Source organism: Mizuhopecten yessoensis, unplaced genomic scaffold (genome assembly GCF_002113885.1).
Source record: "Mizuhopecten yessoensis strain PY_sf001 unplaced genomic scaffold, ASM211388v2 scaffold5065, whole genome shotgun sequence".
NCBI classification, from domain to species: domain Eukaryota; kingdom Metazoa; phylum Mollusca; class Bivalvia; order Pectinida; family Pectinidae; genus Mizuhopecten; species Mizuhopecten yessoensis.
Window position 1 is genome coordinate 48,968 of NW_018405862.1, and position 16,038 is coordinate 65,005.

Below are 16,038 nucleotides of genomic sequence, written 5' to 3' on the forward strand. Positions count from 1 at the left end.
CATGTGAGTGCCCTGTAGTAATTAGGGTCTGACTGTCCATCAACAATGATGTGAGTGCCTTATAGTAATTAGTGTCCGTCTGCCCATCAACAATGATGTGAGCGCCCTATAGTAATTAGCGTCTGACGGTCCATCAACAATGATGTGAATGCCCTATAGTAATTAGTGTCTGGCTGTCCATCAACAATGATGTGAGTGCCGTATAGTAATTAGTGTCTGACTGTCCATCAACAAGGATGTGAGTGCCCTATAGAAATCATTGTCTGACTGTCCATCAACAATCATGTGAGTGCCCTATAGTAATTAGTGTCTGACTGTCCATCAACACTTTTTCCCCTAGATTATCTCAGAATCCAGCTGTCTAAAATTGTTTAAGTTTCACATAGTGAAACACTGTGATATGTAGATGTGCAATAGTGAAGGTCAAAGACACTCACAAAGAAAAATGAACAGGACAAGATTTTGTATGATTACATGTAGCTCACCTGGCCAGAAGGGCCAAGTGAGCTTATGCCGTGGTGCCATGTCCGTCGTCCATCTGTCTGGCATTAACTTTTTACTTTTACCAACTTCTTCTGAATAACCAAGAGGCCTGCAGGGTTGATATTTGGACAGTAGCGTGCTGGCAATGACCTTCGCGCATTTTCAAGGTCACAGGGGTCACATATGTTAAAATATTTTAACAACTACTTCTGAATAACCAGGAGGCTTAGGATGATGATATTTTGCCAGTAACATCCTAGGATGAAGGGCTACCAAGTTTGTTCAAATGAATGACCTTGTTCTATATTCAAAGTCACAGGTGTCAAATTAAACAAATTATGCGGCTTGTTCTCATTAATGACTTTCACTCATTTTCAAGGTAACTAACAATTACAATGTCTACAAGTTTGAACACATGTATCTTTAAAGATGGTCAAGAATCAGCTATGTGATTTCAGCTTAATATTGCCAATGCCGAAATATGGTTTTACACACCCAGTGAATTAACACTTCTGCTAAAACATTGATTTCAAACGATGTCGGAAAATAATAAGTATGCACACAACATGATAATGCAGTGTGCATACAGGGTAATGTTATTACAGTACTGATAACTCACAGTATTTGTGTTCCACAGGCACGGCTACTTGTTCAATGAATGGATACATGTAGGTTAAATACTAAGTTTTTGAGTGATTGGGGATAGATCATCAGAGCTCGGGGAACACAGGGTATTCGAGGAATGGCAGTTTTAGTACATGTAAGAGGGGTTTCACTTTGTGTGTAATGACATTTTACCCATGTTCCAAAATCCAAGATGTAGCTTCTGCTTGGTGATTTTTATACAGTTATGCATACTTGTAAGGAACTTCCTGGCCTGTATCTATTCAAGGTTCTGGCTCATCTAACCCTGAACCTATACAATGTAGAATCTAAAGATTTAGATCTCATTTAGCTATTTAAAGATCTAAATATGAGGCTATTTGTTCAACAGGCTAACAGTTGTGATGAGGAGGGTGTATTGGAGGGCCGGTGGACATCAGAGTATCCCAAGGATTGCACAGCCCCTTGGCTGTGGAGAGGAAGTGTAAATATACTGAAGGAATTCATGGAAACTGGCAGATCGGTCCAGTATGGCCAGTGTTGGGTGTTCTCCTGTTTGGTAACCACATGTGAGTGACCACTGGTCATTATCTCAAACTTATCTATTATTGCTCTGATTGTCATGTGTCACCTGTTGCATAAGATCAATGTGATTTAAACTGAATTGTAGCTTAATCAGAAACACTGAATTTTTAGCTCACCTGGCCCAAAGGGCCAAGTGATCTTATGCCATGGTGCAGCATCCCTCGTCCGTCCGTCGTCCGTCGGTCCATCGTCAACTTTTTACTTTAAACATCTTCTTCTGAATAACCAAGAGGCCAAGGGTGATGATATTTGGCCAGTAGCATGCTGGGATAAAGGGCTGCCAAGGTTGTTCAAATGAATTACCTTGACATATATTCAAGGTCACAGTGGTCAAATATGTTTAAAACCTTTAAAACGACTTCTTATCGATAGTCAAAAGGCCAAGGGTGATGATATTTGGCCATTAACATACTGGGATAAAGGAATATCAAGTTTGTTCAAATGAATGACCTTCATCCATATTCAAGGTCACAGTGGTCATTATATCTTTAAATCTTTAAATGACTTTTTCTGTATAACCAAAAGGTCCAGGGCAATTTTGCCAAAAGCATGCTGGGGTGGAAGACTATAAACTCTGTTCAACCTTATGTCCTTGTTCGACATTCAAGGTCACAGGCGTCATATGTTTAAATCTTTTAATAGGTTATTATGAATCAAACACTGATATTCTGCCTGTAGCTGTATTTTAGTCCACTTTTAAGATAACAAGTGTGAGATTAAAACCAGGTGAGCGATTCAGGCCCATTGGGCCTCTTGCTTTGTGAAAAATGAACCTGTATAAATTATACCCCTCTCCCCAGTTAATTATTATACCATACCGTGGCGTCTGTCGTCCGTACGTCAACAATTTCTTCAAACAACTTTTTCTTCTTAACCACTGATTGGAATTTTAACTAAATTTGACTGAAAGCATCCCTAGGTGGTTGGGATTCAAAACTATACAAATGGTGGGTCTGACCCCCCAGGGGGCTGAGGGGTGGGGTCAAAAGGGGACAATTTGGCTATATTGCTATAAACAACTTCTTCTGTAGAAGTGTGCAATGGATATCAATCATATTTGGTCAGAAGCATTCATGGGAGGCAGGGATTAAAAATTGTACAAATGGTTGGGCTCACCCCCCAGGGTGCTGGTGGGTGGGGCCAAAAGGGGACAATTTGGCTATATTGCTATAAACAACTTCTTCTGTAGAACTGTGCAATGGATATCAACCATATTTTACTGGAAGCATCCCTAGGAAGTGGAAGCATCCCTAGTTAGTGGGGATTCAAAATTGTACAAATGGTTGGGATGAACCCCAAGGAGGCTGAGGGGTGGGGCCAAAAAGAGTTATTTTGCTATATTGCTTTAAGCGACTTCTCATCTGAAACTTAAAAATGGATATCAACCATATTTTACTGGAATTTGAAGCATCCCTAGGTAGTGAGGATTTAAAATTGTACAAATGGTTGGGCTGACTCCCAAGGGGGCTGAAGGGCGGGGCCAAAAGTTTATTTGGCTATATTGCTTTATGGGACTTCTTCTCTACAACTAAAAGATAGACATTAACCATATTTGACTGAAAGTATCCCTTGGTAATTGGGATTCCAAATTGTACAAATGGTGGGGCAGACCCCCTAGGGGGCTGAGGGGCGGGGCCAAAAGTGGTCAATTTGGCAATATTGCTTTAAGCGACTTCTCCTCTAAAACTTAATAATGGATGTCAACCATATTTTACTGGAAGCATCCCTAGGTAGTGCGGATTTAAAATTGCACAAATGGTGGGGCTGACTCCCAAGGGGGCTGAGGGGCGGGGCCAAAAGTTTATTTGGCTATATTGCTTTATGGGACTTCTCATCTGAAACTTAAAAATGGATATCAACCATATTTTACTGGAATTTGAAGCATCCCTAGGTAGTGAGGATTTAAAATTGTACAAATGGTGGGGCTGACCCCCAAGGGGGCTGAGGGGTGGGGCCAAAAAGAGTTATTTTGCTATATTGCTTTAAGCGACTTCTTCTCTACAACTAAAATGGACATAAACCATATCTGACTGGAAGAATCCCTTGGTAATCAGGATTCAAAATTGTACAAATGGTGGGGCTGACCCCTAAGGGGCCTGAGGGGTGGGGCCGAAAGGTTATTTGGCTATATTGCTTTATGCGACTTCTTCTCTACAACTAAAAGATAGACATCAACCATATTTGACTGGAAGTATCCCAAGGTAATTGGGATTCAATATTGTACAAATGGTCGGGCTGACTCCCCATGGGGCTGAGGGGTGGGGCCAAAAGGGGGCAATTTGGCTAAATTGCTATAATGACTTCTTCTGTAGAACTATACACTGGATATCAATCATATTTGGTCAGAATCATTCATGGGAGCCAGGGATTCAAATTGTACAAGTAGTGGGGCTGACCCCCTTGGCTAAAAGGTGGGGCCAAAATAGCTTATTGCTTAGAAATGGTTGAGATCCCCACCCTATAACTGTATATACAATTGCTGAGAATAAAGAGAAGAATGCACTTATGTTTCCAGGATTGTCCAGGGGTCTGGCCCCACCCTTTGAGACATAGTCTCTGGGTCATAACTTTGAAACGGTTGAGATCCCCACCCCAAAACTATATATATAATTGTTGGGCATAAAGAGACGAATGCAGTCATAATATTAGAACTGACCCCGGGGTCTGTCCTACCCTCACAGACTTAATCTCTGGGTCATAACTTTGAAACAGTTGAGATCCCCACCCCAAAACTGTATATACAAATGCTGGGCATAAAGAGGCGAATGCAGTCAATGATATTATAATTGATCCTGGGGTCTGGCCACAATCCTAGGGACCTAGTTGCTGAGTCACACCTTGGAAACAGTTGAGATTCCCACCCAATAACCATACATAAAATTTCTGGGCATGACAAATCTAATACAGATAGGATACAAGGATTGTCCTTGGGGTCTGGCCCATTTCTTTGGATCTTATTTGGAGAAATTATTGCCATGATTACTTTGATATCCAGGTGAGCAATACCGGCCCTCTGGGCCTCTTGTTTTATTAAGTATATTGTGTAATCACTGTCAGTCTGTTGGTACTTTTGTAACATAAATCTACAAAGTTCTACACCGGATTAGAATTTGGTCAAAGTTAAAGGGTCAGAGGTCACACTTAAAGACTTTAATTTGGGGTGTGGGTATATATCTGTGTCAGCTCCCAGCTCCCAAAATTTAAGTCTATAAAAATTTGTGATGAAACTTTTTTAGGAACCAGTTTTTATGCCCCCTGAAATGAAATTGGGGGGAGGGTATATTAGAATCACCCCGTCTTACTACCTGTCCAGAATATTGTGTCAAGTGCATTTTAAAAACAGCCTAAGTGATTTTACTCAATCTTCACATACCACTTTCCTGTAATAATGATCCCTTTCACTCATCATTAAATTTGTACAATTTTTTTATGAGTTATGCCCCTTTTTAGCTCTCTTGATAGGAAAATAGAGGGGCTAATGTAGTCAACCGGCGTCGGCGTCCCACTTCCCTTACATTATGTACGTTAAAGATTTTTTTCCAAAAAATTATTGCCATGATTACTTTGATATCCAGGTGAGCGATACCGGCCCTCTGGGCCTCTTGTTTTATTAAGTATATTGTGTAATCACTGTCAGTCTGTTGGTACTTTTGTAACATAAATCTACAAAGTTCTACACCGGATTAGAATTTGGTCAAAGTTAAAGGGTCAGAGGTCACACTTAAAGACTTTAATTTGGGGTGTGGGTATATATCTGTGTCAGCTCCCAGCTCCCAAAATTTAAGTCTATAAAAATTTGTGATGAAACTTTTTTAGGAACCAGTTTTTATGCCCCCTGAAATGAAATTGGGGGGAGGGTATATTAGAATCACCCCGTCTTACCGCCTGTCCAGAATATTGTGTCAAGTGCATTTTAAAAACAGCTTAAGTGATTTCACTCAATCTTCACATACCACTTTCCTGTAATAATGATCCCTTTCACTCATTAAATTTGTACAATTTTTTATGAGTTATGCCCCTTTTTAGCTCTCTTGATCGGAAAATAGAGGGGCTAATGTAGTCAACCGGCGTCGGCGTCCCACTTCCCTTACATTATGTACGTTAAAGATTTTTTTCCAGACAGTGTTGGATCATCACACTCAATACACTGTTGTCTTTTATAAGGTTGAGGCATTTATATGGAGTGTATAAGCAATGTGCTCAATATATTGTCATATTTAAGTGGCCAAAACTGGTAAATTGGACTTGGTTAAAGGGGCTCACTGTTGGGGAAAAAATGTCATATTTGCTAAAATGGCATACACATGTTTAAAACACCTTCTTATGAAATATACCGATACAAATTTTGCTGAAATTCACTCCCTAAGAGTAAAAATTATAATTATATTAAAGAAATCCAAAATCGTCACCTGACAGTCTAAAATTCTCAATTGACCCAGATCAGTGATGTAATTTTACCGCACGCACATCATCAACAAGGCCAAATGTAAACATTGCGGCGAAAGAAAAAGATGCATGCAAAAGTCATGACAGGCACGAGGTATCAATACCGTTATATATAACAACAACATATAGGTAGGAATACTACACTTGCATCATACATGGCCTTTGAAAACAATTATTTACGTATAGTATTGCTGTCTTGTCTGCTAGGTGAGTCCGACATGGCACATGACGGCGTGCTTTTGTTATTATCTACACTGCCTCACTTTCGAAACAACCACGTGACATATATAAGTAGATCTGCGCTAAATTTACGCGGGGCTTCCCCGAGATTTCAGTGGTCAAAACTGGACATTGCAAGCAGAACTCGACCATCATATTGCCGTGGTATAACTTTCGGAAGGCCAGAGAACGTATTTAGACCCATTTATTTTGTATTTTTTCCCCCGACCAGCCCCTTTAGAGTTTTTGGGCAAGCTTGAGCTCAAGTTAAAGTTTTTGGGCAAATTTTGTTGTCAAGTGTTGGATCAGCATCATCAATAAGCTGTATTCTATTATAACATTAAAGTATTTGTATGGAGTGTTAACAATGTGCTGAATCATATTTTTAGCTCACCTGGCCCAAAGGGTGTGTGGGCCCCCTTCTTTGGGGCAGATGGGTGGGGCCCATTAGGGGAAATAGAGGAAAATACAAAAGATCCTTCTCCTTTTGTACCGATAAAGGGATTTTGACCAAATTTGGTCTGGAGTGTCATTGGCCAAAGGGTTCTCAGTTTTGTATTAACAGAGGGTATGGCCCCCCTTGGGGCAGAGGGGCAGGCCAAATAGGGGGAAAATAGGTAAATCTTTAAAAATCTTCTTCTCAACCGATAGAAGGATTTTGACTAAATTTTTTCCAGAGCATCTTTGGACAAAGGAGCCTCAAGTTTGTATAAATGGTGGGTGTGGCCCCTCCGGGTCAGAGGGGCGGTGCCCAATAAGGGAGATAGAGGATTTTTTTTCTCCTACTATACAAGTAAAGGGATTTGAACCAAATGCAGTCTGAAGCATGCTTAGGGACAAAAGAATCAATTTCGTATAAACTGAGGTGTGTGCACGTGGGCCCCCTTCTTTGTGGCAGAAGGGTGGGGCCCATTAGAGGGAAAAAGAGGAAAACATTAAAGATCCTTCTCCTTCTGTACCGTTGAAATTACTCTTGTGTTCACAAAACTGTACGAATCACTTGTAGAACCGATTCTGTTATACTGTTCTGCTATTTAGGGTCAGTCCGAGCATAGATTAATAAATAATATACAAAATAGAGCAAAGCGAATATATTTGGGTGTGTCCAGGAATACTTCTAACATCGGTAAGGGGGGCGAAATGATATGAATGTCCTGCTTTGCTAAGCAACATGTCAAAGAATAACGATTGTTGTGTAAACTAAAATCAATTAATGATGACAGACTTCTGTATAAAGGTTATCAGTGGTCTAAAAGAAACGGAAAAGCATGGGAAAAGAAAGCATTTGAAATTTCACAGAAATGCAATGTAGAACATTTAATTGATAAAACCTGCTATGAATGCTACTAAGTCAGTAATGCAACATGTTAAAAAATGTATTTTTAGCTCACCTGGTCCGAATGACCATGGTGAGCTTAAGCTATACCGCAGCGTCCGTCGTACGTCCGTCTGTCAACTTTTCCTTTAAAACGCTACTTGTCCTGAACGGCCAAGTAGATTTTAACTAAATTTGGTCTGGAGCGACTCAATTTTGTATAAACGGTGGGTGTGGCCCCTGGGGGCAGAGGGGCGGAGCCCAATATGGGAAATAGAGATAAAACCTTAAAAATCCTTCTTCTACCATAGGGATTAAGGGATTTTATTGTTATTTAGTCTGGAGCATCCTTGGGCCAAGGGGATCACTTTTGTATAAAAGGTGTGTGTGCCTCTGGGCCTCTTGTTAAAATTGACGAGCAATCTTGGTTTGTTGAGCTTTGGAAAAACAATCGTCATCAAAACGGATATAAATTAAGGACTGATCAGTTGTTTAAGAAAGATCTGATACCGGAATATGTTATGTCACCAGTTTTGTACCTAGAGCCCACAGAGGTGTTTTAGCCAAATTGAGATATAGTAGCCTACCTCTCCATATTGAGACGGGCTGCTACAATAGACCTGTTACACCTTTAGATGAGCGGACATGTAAATATTGTCATTGTAATTCAGTAAAATCTGAGATACATTTTTTATGCGAGTGTGAATTTTATTCAAATATTCGTAGTGCACTGTATAAAAATGCTATTGATATCCAACCAGCTTTTGTTAACTATAGTAATAAAGACAAAGAATCCCATCAGTGTGTTTTAGCTAAATCAGATTTCTTATGTGTCAGAAAACGACGGACGTCCACATCAATATTGTAAATGGACTTAATGAATATGTTAATCTTTTAACTGTAATATTGATGTATACTGTGATACTACTTGAATGCATTGTTGTTATTTTAGCAATAATTTAATGCGCTTTATAATTTAAATGATAATTATATATATATATATATATATTATAAATCAGAAAAATGATCCTTACGGACGAAGAAGTATTATAAAAAGAAAAATTCTTAACAATGAGTCTTTAGTACTTTCATCTCTTCTAGGAGATTCTTCAGACTGCATATATATATATTAATTATATGTACACTCCGTGATATTGTTTATCTGAATTTGCTAATAGTTTAGATGTTATGTTGTAAATAATTGTGATATATATTCCGTAGTATTGTGATAATGTCGTCTCATAGGTCAACACTGGCCAGACATTGATCATGTATAGTTCTTACAAAGTGTAAAAAGTGTTTTATGATACATGCATATATTGAAATATTTACATTTGGTGTGGCAAAGCCCTTCTATATTACTACTAAAGTACTGCCAATAGCAGCTTCATCTTATGAGACTATAACTGAAGTTGGTCTTTGCACCTCCGAGCGACTTAACAGTGTCACTACCGAACTTATCGGTATCTTCTGCTTTGATCCCGAACACCAGCTGCCTGTCTCAAGTGTCTGTGTGATCAACAGACAATTGTATGCCTGGATTTTTCACCAATTCAACCTTCTCCGGTTGCACGATCAACATCAACAACATGCCGGACTTCAAATGTAACTCTGCCCTGATTACTGCAGACTTCCGTTGAGTGCGTGCGCCGGATATAGGTAGCAATAAAATCGGAAAATGTTTTAGACACTTGATTAGTTACTTACAAAATGTTATTTGTTACTATTTATGAATCGAGAATATGATATATATATAAATTAAAAACAAATGAATTATTAAAGAAAGTTGCGGAGTCATTTCAATTGTGTATGGGAAATAGCGCGTGACGTCAGCTGTTATCTTTGTGCCGTTCTAGATATTGGCCTGACATGACGGTTTAAGCGGGAAATTTGAAATTTGGAAAAGACATAAATTATTTTTTGCGAATTCTCATTATGGAAATATAAATATAAGCAATAAACTGCATAGATGTGGCAGACCAACTGGTATAACTGCCACATGTGTCACAGACAAACTTATCATGGTGCACGCTAATGCAGTTTATTGCTTAAATGTGTGACACGTTAATAAAATATTTTTATTATTATTATAGTTTTTGGTGAGGAACACACTGTTATAATATTTGGATAGGAATACATACATTTTTATAATATTTCAGTGCTGCGTGCCCTGGGTATACCGACCAGGTCAGTGACAAACTTTGAGTCTGCCCATGACACAGATTGTAGTATGACCATTGATTTCCATTACAAAGAGGACGGAAGCCCAGTTGATGACTTAAATGACTCAAAGTGGTATGTTGCATTGCAGTTTGTTGCATTAAAGTTGTGTGGATTAAGTATATTTTATGACACCTTATATTAAGGGGGTCAATTTTGGGTTTTGACAAGCATACTAGATTTCAACAACTCCAGTCAAGAAAAGACAAGCTGCTAGCTAGGCACTTGAATAACAGGTTCCAAGTAAATTAATGTACAAACGATCCAGACTGAAGTCAGATTGAAGCTTGAGCCTGGAGGAAAGTTACACCATCAATGACAAGTTGGTCACGTGTCTGAGACCAGTCATTATCTGTTATTTAGGAAATTACGTGACAATTTCCTGATTAACAATTTTTGAAATACATCAAGGTTGATGCATAACAATATGGTGATAGAGGATGTTTTTATTATGGTAAATTATATTACCAGTGATTTTTTTCATACATTTTCTGCCAACTAACTGGCGCTCCCCCAGAGAAATGTTCCTACCAAACATGTATATAAATCACCTATCATTAGAACTTATGATATGAGTTGTGTATCAACGACATCGGAGAAAACTAATACCATGTAGGTGGCAATGTTAAGGAAGTTACTTATGGCCTCATATAAGAGACATGTAGTCTGCGTTTTCATATCATATACATAAGAGTTAACTCAGGTTAGATACCCACAACATGCTGTATATAGAAACATTGATACAATTTCAAATATTTTATGACATTGAACACAGCAGATAAAAAAGCTAACAGAACCTTAAGATGACCCGCTAAATGACCTACTACTGATGAACAAGATAGCTAAGTATGCTCTCATCCAAACCGTCTCAGGTTTATGCACCCTGGTTTGAGAAATACATTTGGGTGTTGCACAAGGCAAAAGGCAGGCAAAGGCAGCTTAAAAAATTCAAATTATAGGGGTTTCATTTTCCTCTGCAATATATAATAAGTGCCAAAACATATTATAATATTGTAATGAAACTTCATATTCAAAACGTGGAAGTATATGTGGTATTTATGTTTCACTCAGGACTGAGAAGACAAGGGTGACACTGTTATTACAAGTATTATCTCAACGTTTAATGGTGACACAGTGTTTAATGGTGACACAGTGTCATTACAAGTATTATCTGTGTTTAATGGTGACACAGTGTCACTGCAAGTATTATCTCAGTGTTTAATGGTGAGACAGTGATTAATGGTGACACAGTGACATAAAAAGTATTATCTGTGTTTAATGGTGACCCAGTGTCACTGCAAGTATTATCTCAGTGTTTCATGGTGACGCAGTGATTAATGGTGACACAGTGTCATCTGTGTTTAATGGTGACGCAGTGTCATTACAAGTATTATCTGTGTTTAATGGTGACCCAGTGTCACTGCAAGTATTATCTCAGTGTTTAATGGTGAGACAGTGATTAATGGTGACACAGTGTCATAAAAAGCATTATCTGTGTTTAATGGTGACACAGTGTTTACTGGTGACAGTGTATAATGGTGACTCAGTGTCACTACAAGTTTTATTTCAGTGTTTAATGGTGACCCAGTGTCACTGCAAGTATTATCTCAGTGTTTCATGGTGACACAGTGATTAATGTTGATACAGTGTCACTAAAAGTATCATCTCAGTATTTATTGGTGACTTAGTGTTTAATGGTGGCAGGGTATAATGGTGACAAAGTGTCATTACAAGTAATATCTGTGTTTAATGGTGACGCAGTGTCATTACAAGTATTATCTGTGTTTAATGGTGACCCAGTGTCACTGCAAGTATTATCTCAGTGTTTCATGGTGACACAGTGATTAATGTTGATACAGTGTCACTAAAAGCATTATCTCAGTATTTAATGGTGACTTAGTGTTTAATGGTGGCAGTGTATAATGGTGACACAGCGCCACTACAGGTTTTATCTCAGTGTTTAATGGTGCCACAGTGTCACTAACAGTATTATTTCAGTGTTTAATGGTGACACGGGGTCACTACAAGTTTTATCTCAGTGTTTTTAGTGGTGACACAGTGTCATATTTGCAAGTATTATCTCAATGTTTAACGGTGACACAGAGATTAATGGTGATACAATGTCACTAAAAGTATTATCTCGGTATTTATTGGTGACTTAGTGTTTAATGGTGGCAGGGTATAATGGTGACAAAGTGTCATTACAAGTAATATCTGTTTAATGGTGATGCAGTGTCACTGCAAGTATTATCTCATTGTTTCATGGTGACACAGTGATTAATGTTGATACAGTGTCACTAAAAGCATTATCTCAGTATTTAATGGTGACTTAGGGTTTAATGGTGGCAGTGTATAATGGTGACACAGAGTCACTACAAGTATTATCTTAGTGTTTAATGGTCACACAGTGTCACTACAAGTATTATCTCAGTGTTAAATGGTGACACAGTGTCACTCCATAATGGTGACACAGCGTCACTACAAGTTTTATCTCAGTGTTTAATGGTGACTCAGTGTTTAATGGTGACACGGTGTCACTACAAGTTTTATCTCAGTGTTTTTAATGGTGACACAGTGTCATATATGCAAGTATTATCTCAATGTTTAATGGTGACACAGTGATTAATGGTGATACAGTGTCACTAAAAGTATTATCTCAGTATTTATTGGTGACTTAGTGTTTAATGGTGGCAGTGTATAATGGTGACACAGTGTCATTACAAGTAATATCTGTTTAATGGTGATGCAGTGTCACTGCAAGTATTATCTCAGTGTTTAATGGTGACACAGTGTTTAATAGTGACACAGTGTCATTACAAGTATTATCTGTGTTTAATGGTGACACAGTGTCATTACAAGTATTATCTGTGTTTAATGGTGACGCAGTGTCACTGCAAGTATTATCTCAGTGTTTAATGGTGACACGGAGTTTAATGGTGACAGTGTATAATGGTGACATAGTGTCACTACAAGTATTATCTCAGTGTTTAATGGTGACACAGTGTTTAATGGCGACACAGCATCATTACAAGTATTATCTCAGTGTTTAATAGTGACACAGTGTTAAATAGTGACACAGTGTCACTACAAGTATTATCTCAGTGTTTAATGGTGACACAGTGTCACAACAAGTACTATCTCAGTGTTTAATGGATATACAGTGTCACTACAAGTATTAACCCAGTGTTTAATGGTGACACAGTAGCATTACAAGTATTATCTCAGTGTTTAATGGTGACACAGTAGCATTACAAGTATTATCTCAGTGTTTAATGGTGACACAGCGTCATTAAAATATTATCTCAGTGTTTAATGGTGACACAGTGTTAAATGGTGACATAGTGTTTAATGGTGACACTGTCATTACAAGTATTATCTCAGTTTTTAATGGTGACACAGTGTCATTACAAGTATTATCTCAGTGTTAAATGGTGACACAGTGTTAAATGGTGACACAGTGTCACTACAAGTATTATCTCAGTGTTTAATGGTGACACAGTGTTTAATTTTGACAGTTTTTATTGATGACACAGTGTCACTTCAAGTATTATCTCAGTGTTTAATGCTGACACAGTTTTTAATGGTGACACTGTCACTACAAGTATTATCTCAGTGTTTAATGGTGACACAGTGTTATTACAAGTATTATCTCAAGTGTTTAATGGTGACACAGTGTCATTACAAGTATTATCTCAGTGTTAAATGGTGACACAGTGTTTAATGGTGACACAGTGTTTAATGGTGACACAGTGTCATTACAAGTATTATCTCAGTGTTTAATGGTGACGCAGTGTCATTACAAGTATTATCTCAGTGTTAAATGATGACACAGTGTTTAATGGTGACACAGTGTCACTACAATTATTATCTCGGTGTTTAATGGTGACACAGTGTCACTACAAGTATTATCCAGGTGTTAAATGGTGACACAGTGTCACTCCAATTATAATCTCAATGTTTAATGGTGACACAGTGTCATTATAAGTATTATCTCCGTGTTTAATTTTGTTCCTTCCATTTGTCTTTTTTCTCTCTTTCTTCATTTTCCTTCCTACTCCATTTGTGACATTATAGTTATAAAGAAACACACATGGTGAATATGTCAAGAAATAATAATAAAACAAAATAAACATTGTTCAGTATGGAAGCAATTAATAAATGCTAAAAGTTCAACAATGCATTATTTTTGAAGACATTTTCATTGACAATAAATATAATTGTCAATACAATACTGCATGTTAACTTGACTTATCTGTTACTTGTTCAATTATTAATTAACTGTTACTTCATCAACCATTAAATTACACTACTACTAGTTCAACAACTGTTAATCTCTTTTATTTATTATAGGAATTTCCACGTGTGGAATGAGTCTTGGATGCAGCGCCGTGATCTTCCAGATGGCTATGATGGATGGCAAGCACATGATGCCACCCCACAAGAGCTCAGTGAAGGTACTTATTATTTGAACCACCGGCAACCTTGGGTAAATAATCAGTGGTCAGATAGACTGGCGACTTTGGGTATATAATCAGTGGTCAGATATACCGGCGACCTTGGGTATATAGTCAGTGGTCAGATAGACCGGCGACCTCGGGTATATAATCAGTGGTCAGATAGACTGGCGACCTCGGATATATAGTCAGTGGGTAGATAGACCGGCGACCTCGGGTATATAGTCAGTGGGCAGATAGACTGGCGACCTGTCGCCGGCATTGAGTTTAATAAGAATGAGGCATAATATATATGTAAATTAATTATTATCATTGTGTATTAAGCATAACTGTTTGTCTGAGAGTTACCAAGTAGTAACCTATAAATATATATATTGGCATCTGTAGACTAGTAAATACATCACAAATTAGGATTCTCTGAAACAGAGTGACGAACCAAAATAGAAACATCACACTTGTTACCAGATCCAATACAATAAATGATATTGTTCAACAGCCATGGTTAATCAGTTAGATCTCACAGCTTGTTTATGTGTCTACATGATACATGTTCTGTTTCCAAGGTGTGATGCGATGTGGTCCAGCTCCCCTAAAGGCCATCAAGGAGGGACATGTTTATCTAAATTACGATGTCAACTTCATCCTCTCAGAAGTCAATGGAGATAGAGTCAACTGGAGGGTAGGTCGAAGGTGATCATATGGATCATAGTCTGCATTCAAAGTTATCTGTAGTGACCCTAACTATAAATATATTCCAATCAGTATCTCGTAACCAAGTGAGATTGTACCCCTATAATTACGTCATGTCATTCTATACATTTTTTATTTTTTTTTAATTTCCCATTGTCCAGTCATTGTCCCTCCAAGTACGATGAAGTATCCCACCACTTTCCTTTCCCTCCATCCCTCCTCGGCAGCTCGCGCAGGAACTGAGGCAAATGGGTAAATCTCACTTGGAATGTAAATATATTCCAATCAGTATCTCTCTCTGAAACATTTGCCATAAATAAGTATTGGGTGGAAATCAGTAGATTCTCCTACCATTAATCAATTGGTCCTCACGACCCTTATAGAAAAACCATCCAAACCCCCAAAAACTCAAAATATACACCCAATGAAAGAAAAAATCAAACAATATAATTGTGAAGACCATGATTTTATTAGAGCCCTGTATCGGAGATACAGGTGCCCTATAGTAATCACTGTCTGTCTGTCTGTCCGTCCACAAATTTTGTTCCTGGCTGATAACTTTGGTATTTATTGACCGATGTACATGAAACTTGGTCAAGATGTTCAGTTCACAAAAATACACATTAAGGTACAAAGTCAAGGTCAAATGTTAAGGTCATTAGATTCAAAGGTCAAGGTCAAATTTTACATCTTTTCACTGATGAACATTTTGTTATGACATTATGAAGCAAAGTTGATCAGAATTAAACAAAGAGTCAACTGACCAAAGGTCAAGGTCATCGGGTCAGGGGTCAAGGTTAAATTTTGCATCTTTTCACTGATGAACATTTTGTTATGACATTATGAAGCAAAGTTGATCAGAATTAAACAAGGAGTCAACTGANGATCAAAGGTCAAGGACATCGGGTCAGGGGTTAAGGTTAAATTTTGCATCTTTTCACTGATGAACATTTTGTTATGACATGATGAAGCAAAGTTGATCAGAATTAAACAAGGAGTCAACTGACCAAAGGTCAAGGTCAT

At 38.0% G+C, this 16,038-nt stretch overlaps 1 protein-coding gene across 1 annotated transcript in view; it reads left to right on the forward strand.

The window, feature by feature from the left end:
• LOC110450183 (protein-glutamine gamma-glutamyltransferase K-like) overlaps positions 1 to 16,038 on the forward strand; it is a 72,630-nt gene that overhangs the window by 40,901 nt on the left and 15,691 nt on the right. Inside the window, exons 7-10 of the mRNA XM_021497490.1 lie at positions 1,478 to 1,655; positions 9,811 to 9,946; positions 14,222 to 14,325; positions 14,889 to 15,004. Coding sequence (XP_021353165.1) covers positions 1,478 to 1,655; positions 9,811 to 9,946; positions 14,222 to 14,325; positions 14,889 to 15,004 — 534 coding nt within the window. The remainder of the gene's footprint in view (positions 1 to 1,477; positions 1,656 to 9,810; positions 9,947 to 14,221; positions 14,326 to 14,888; positions 15,005 to 16,038) is intronic.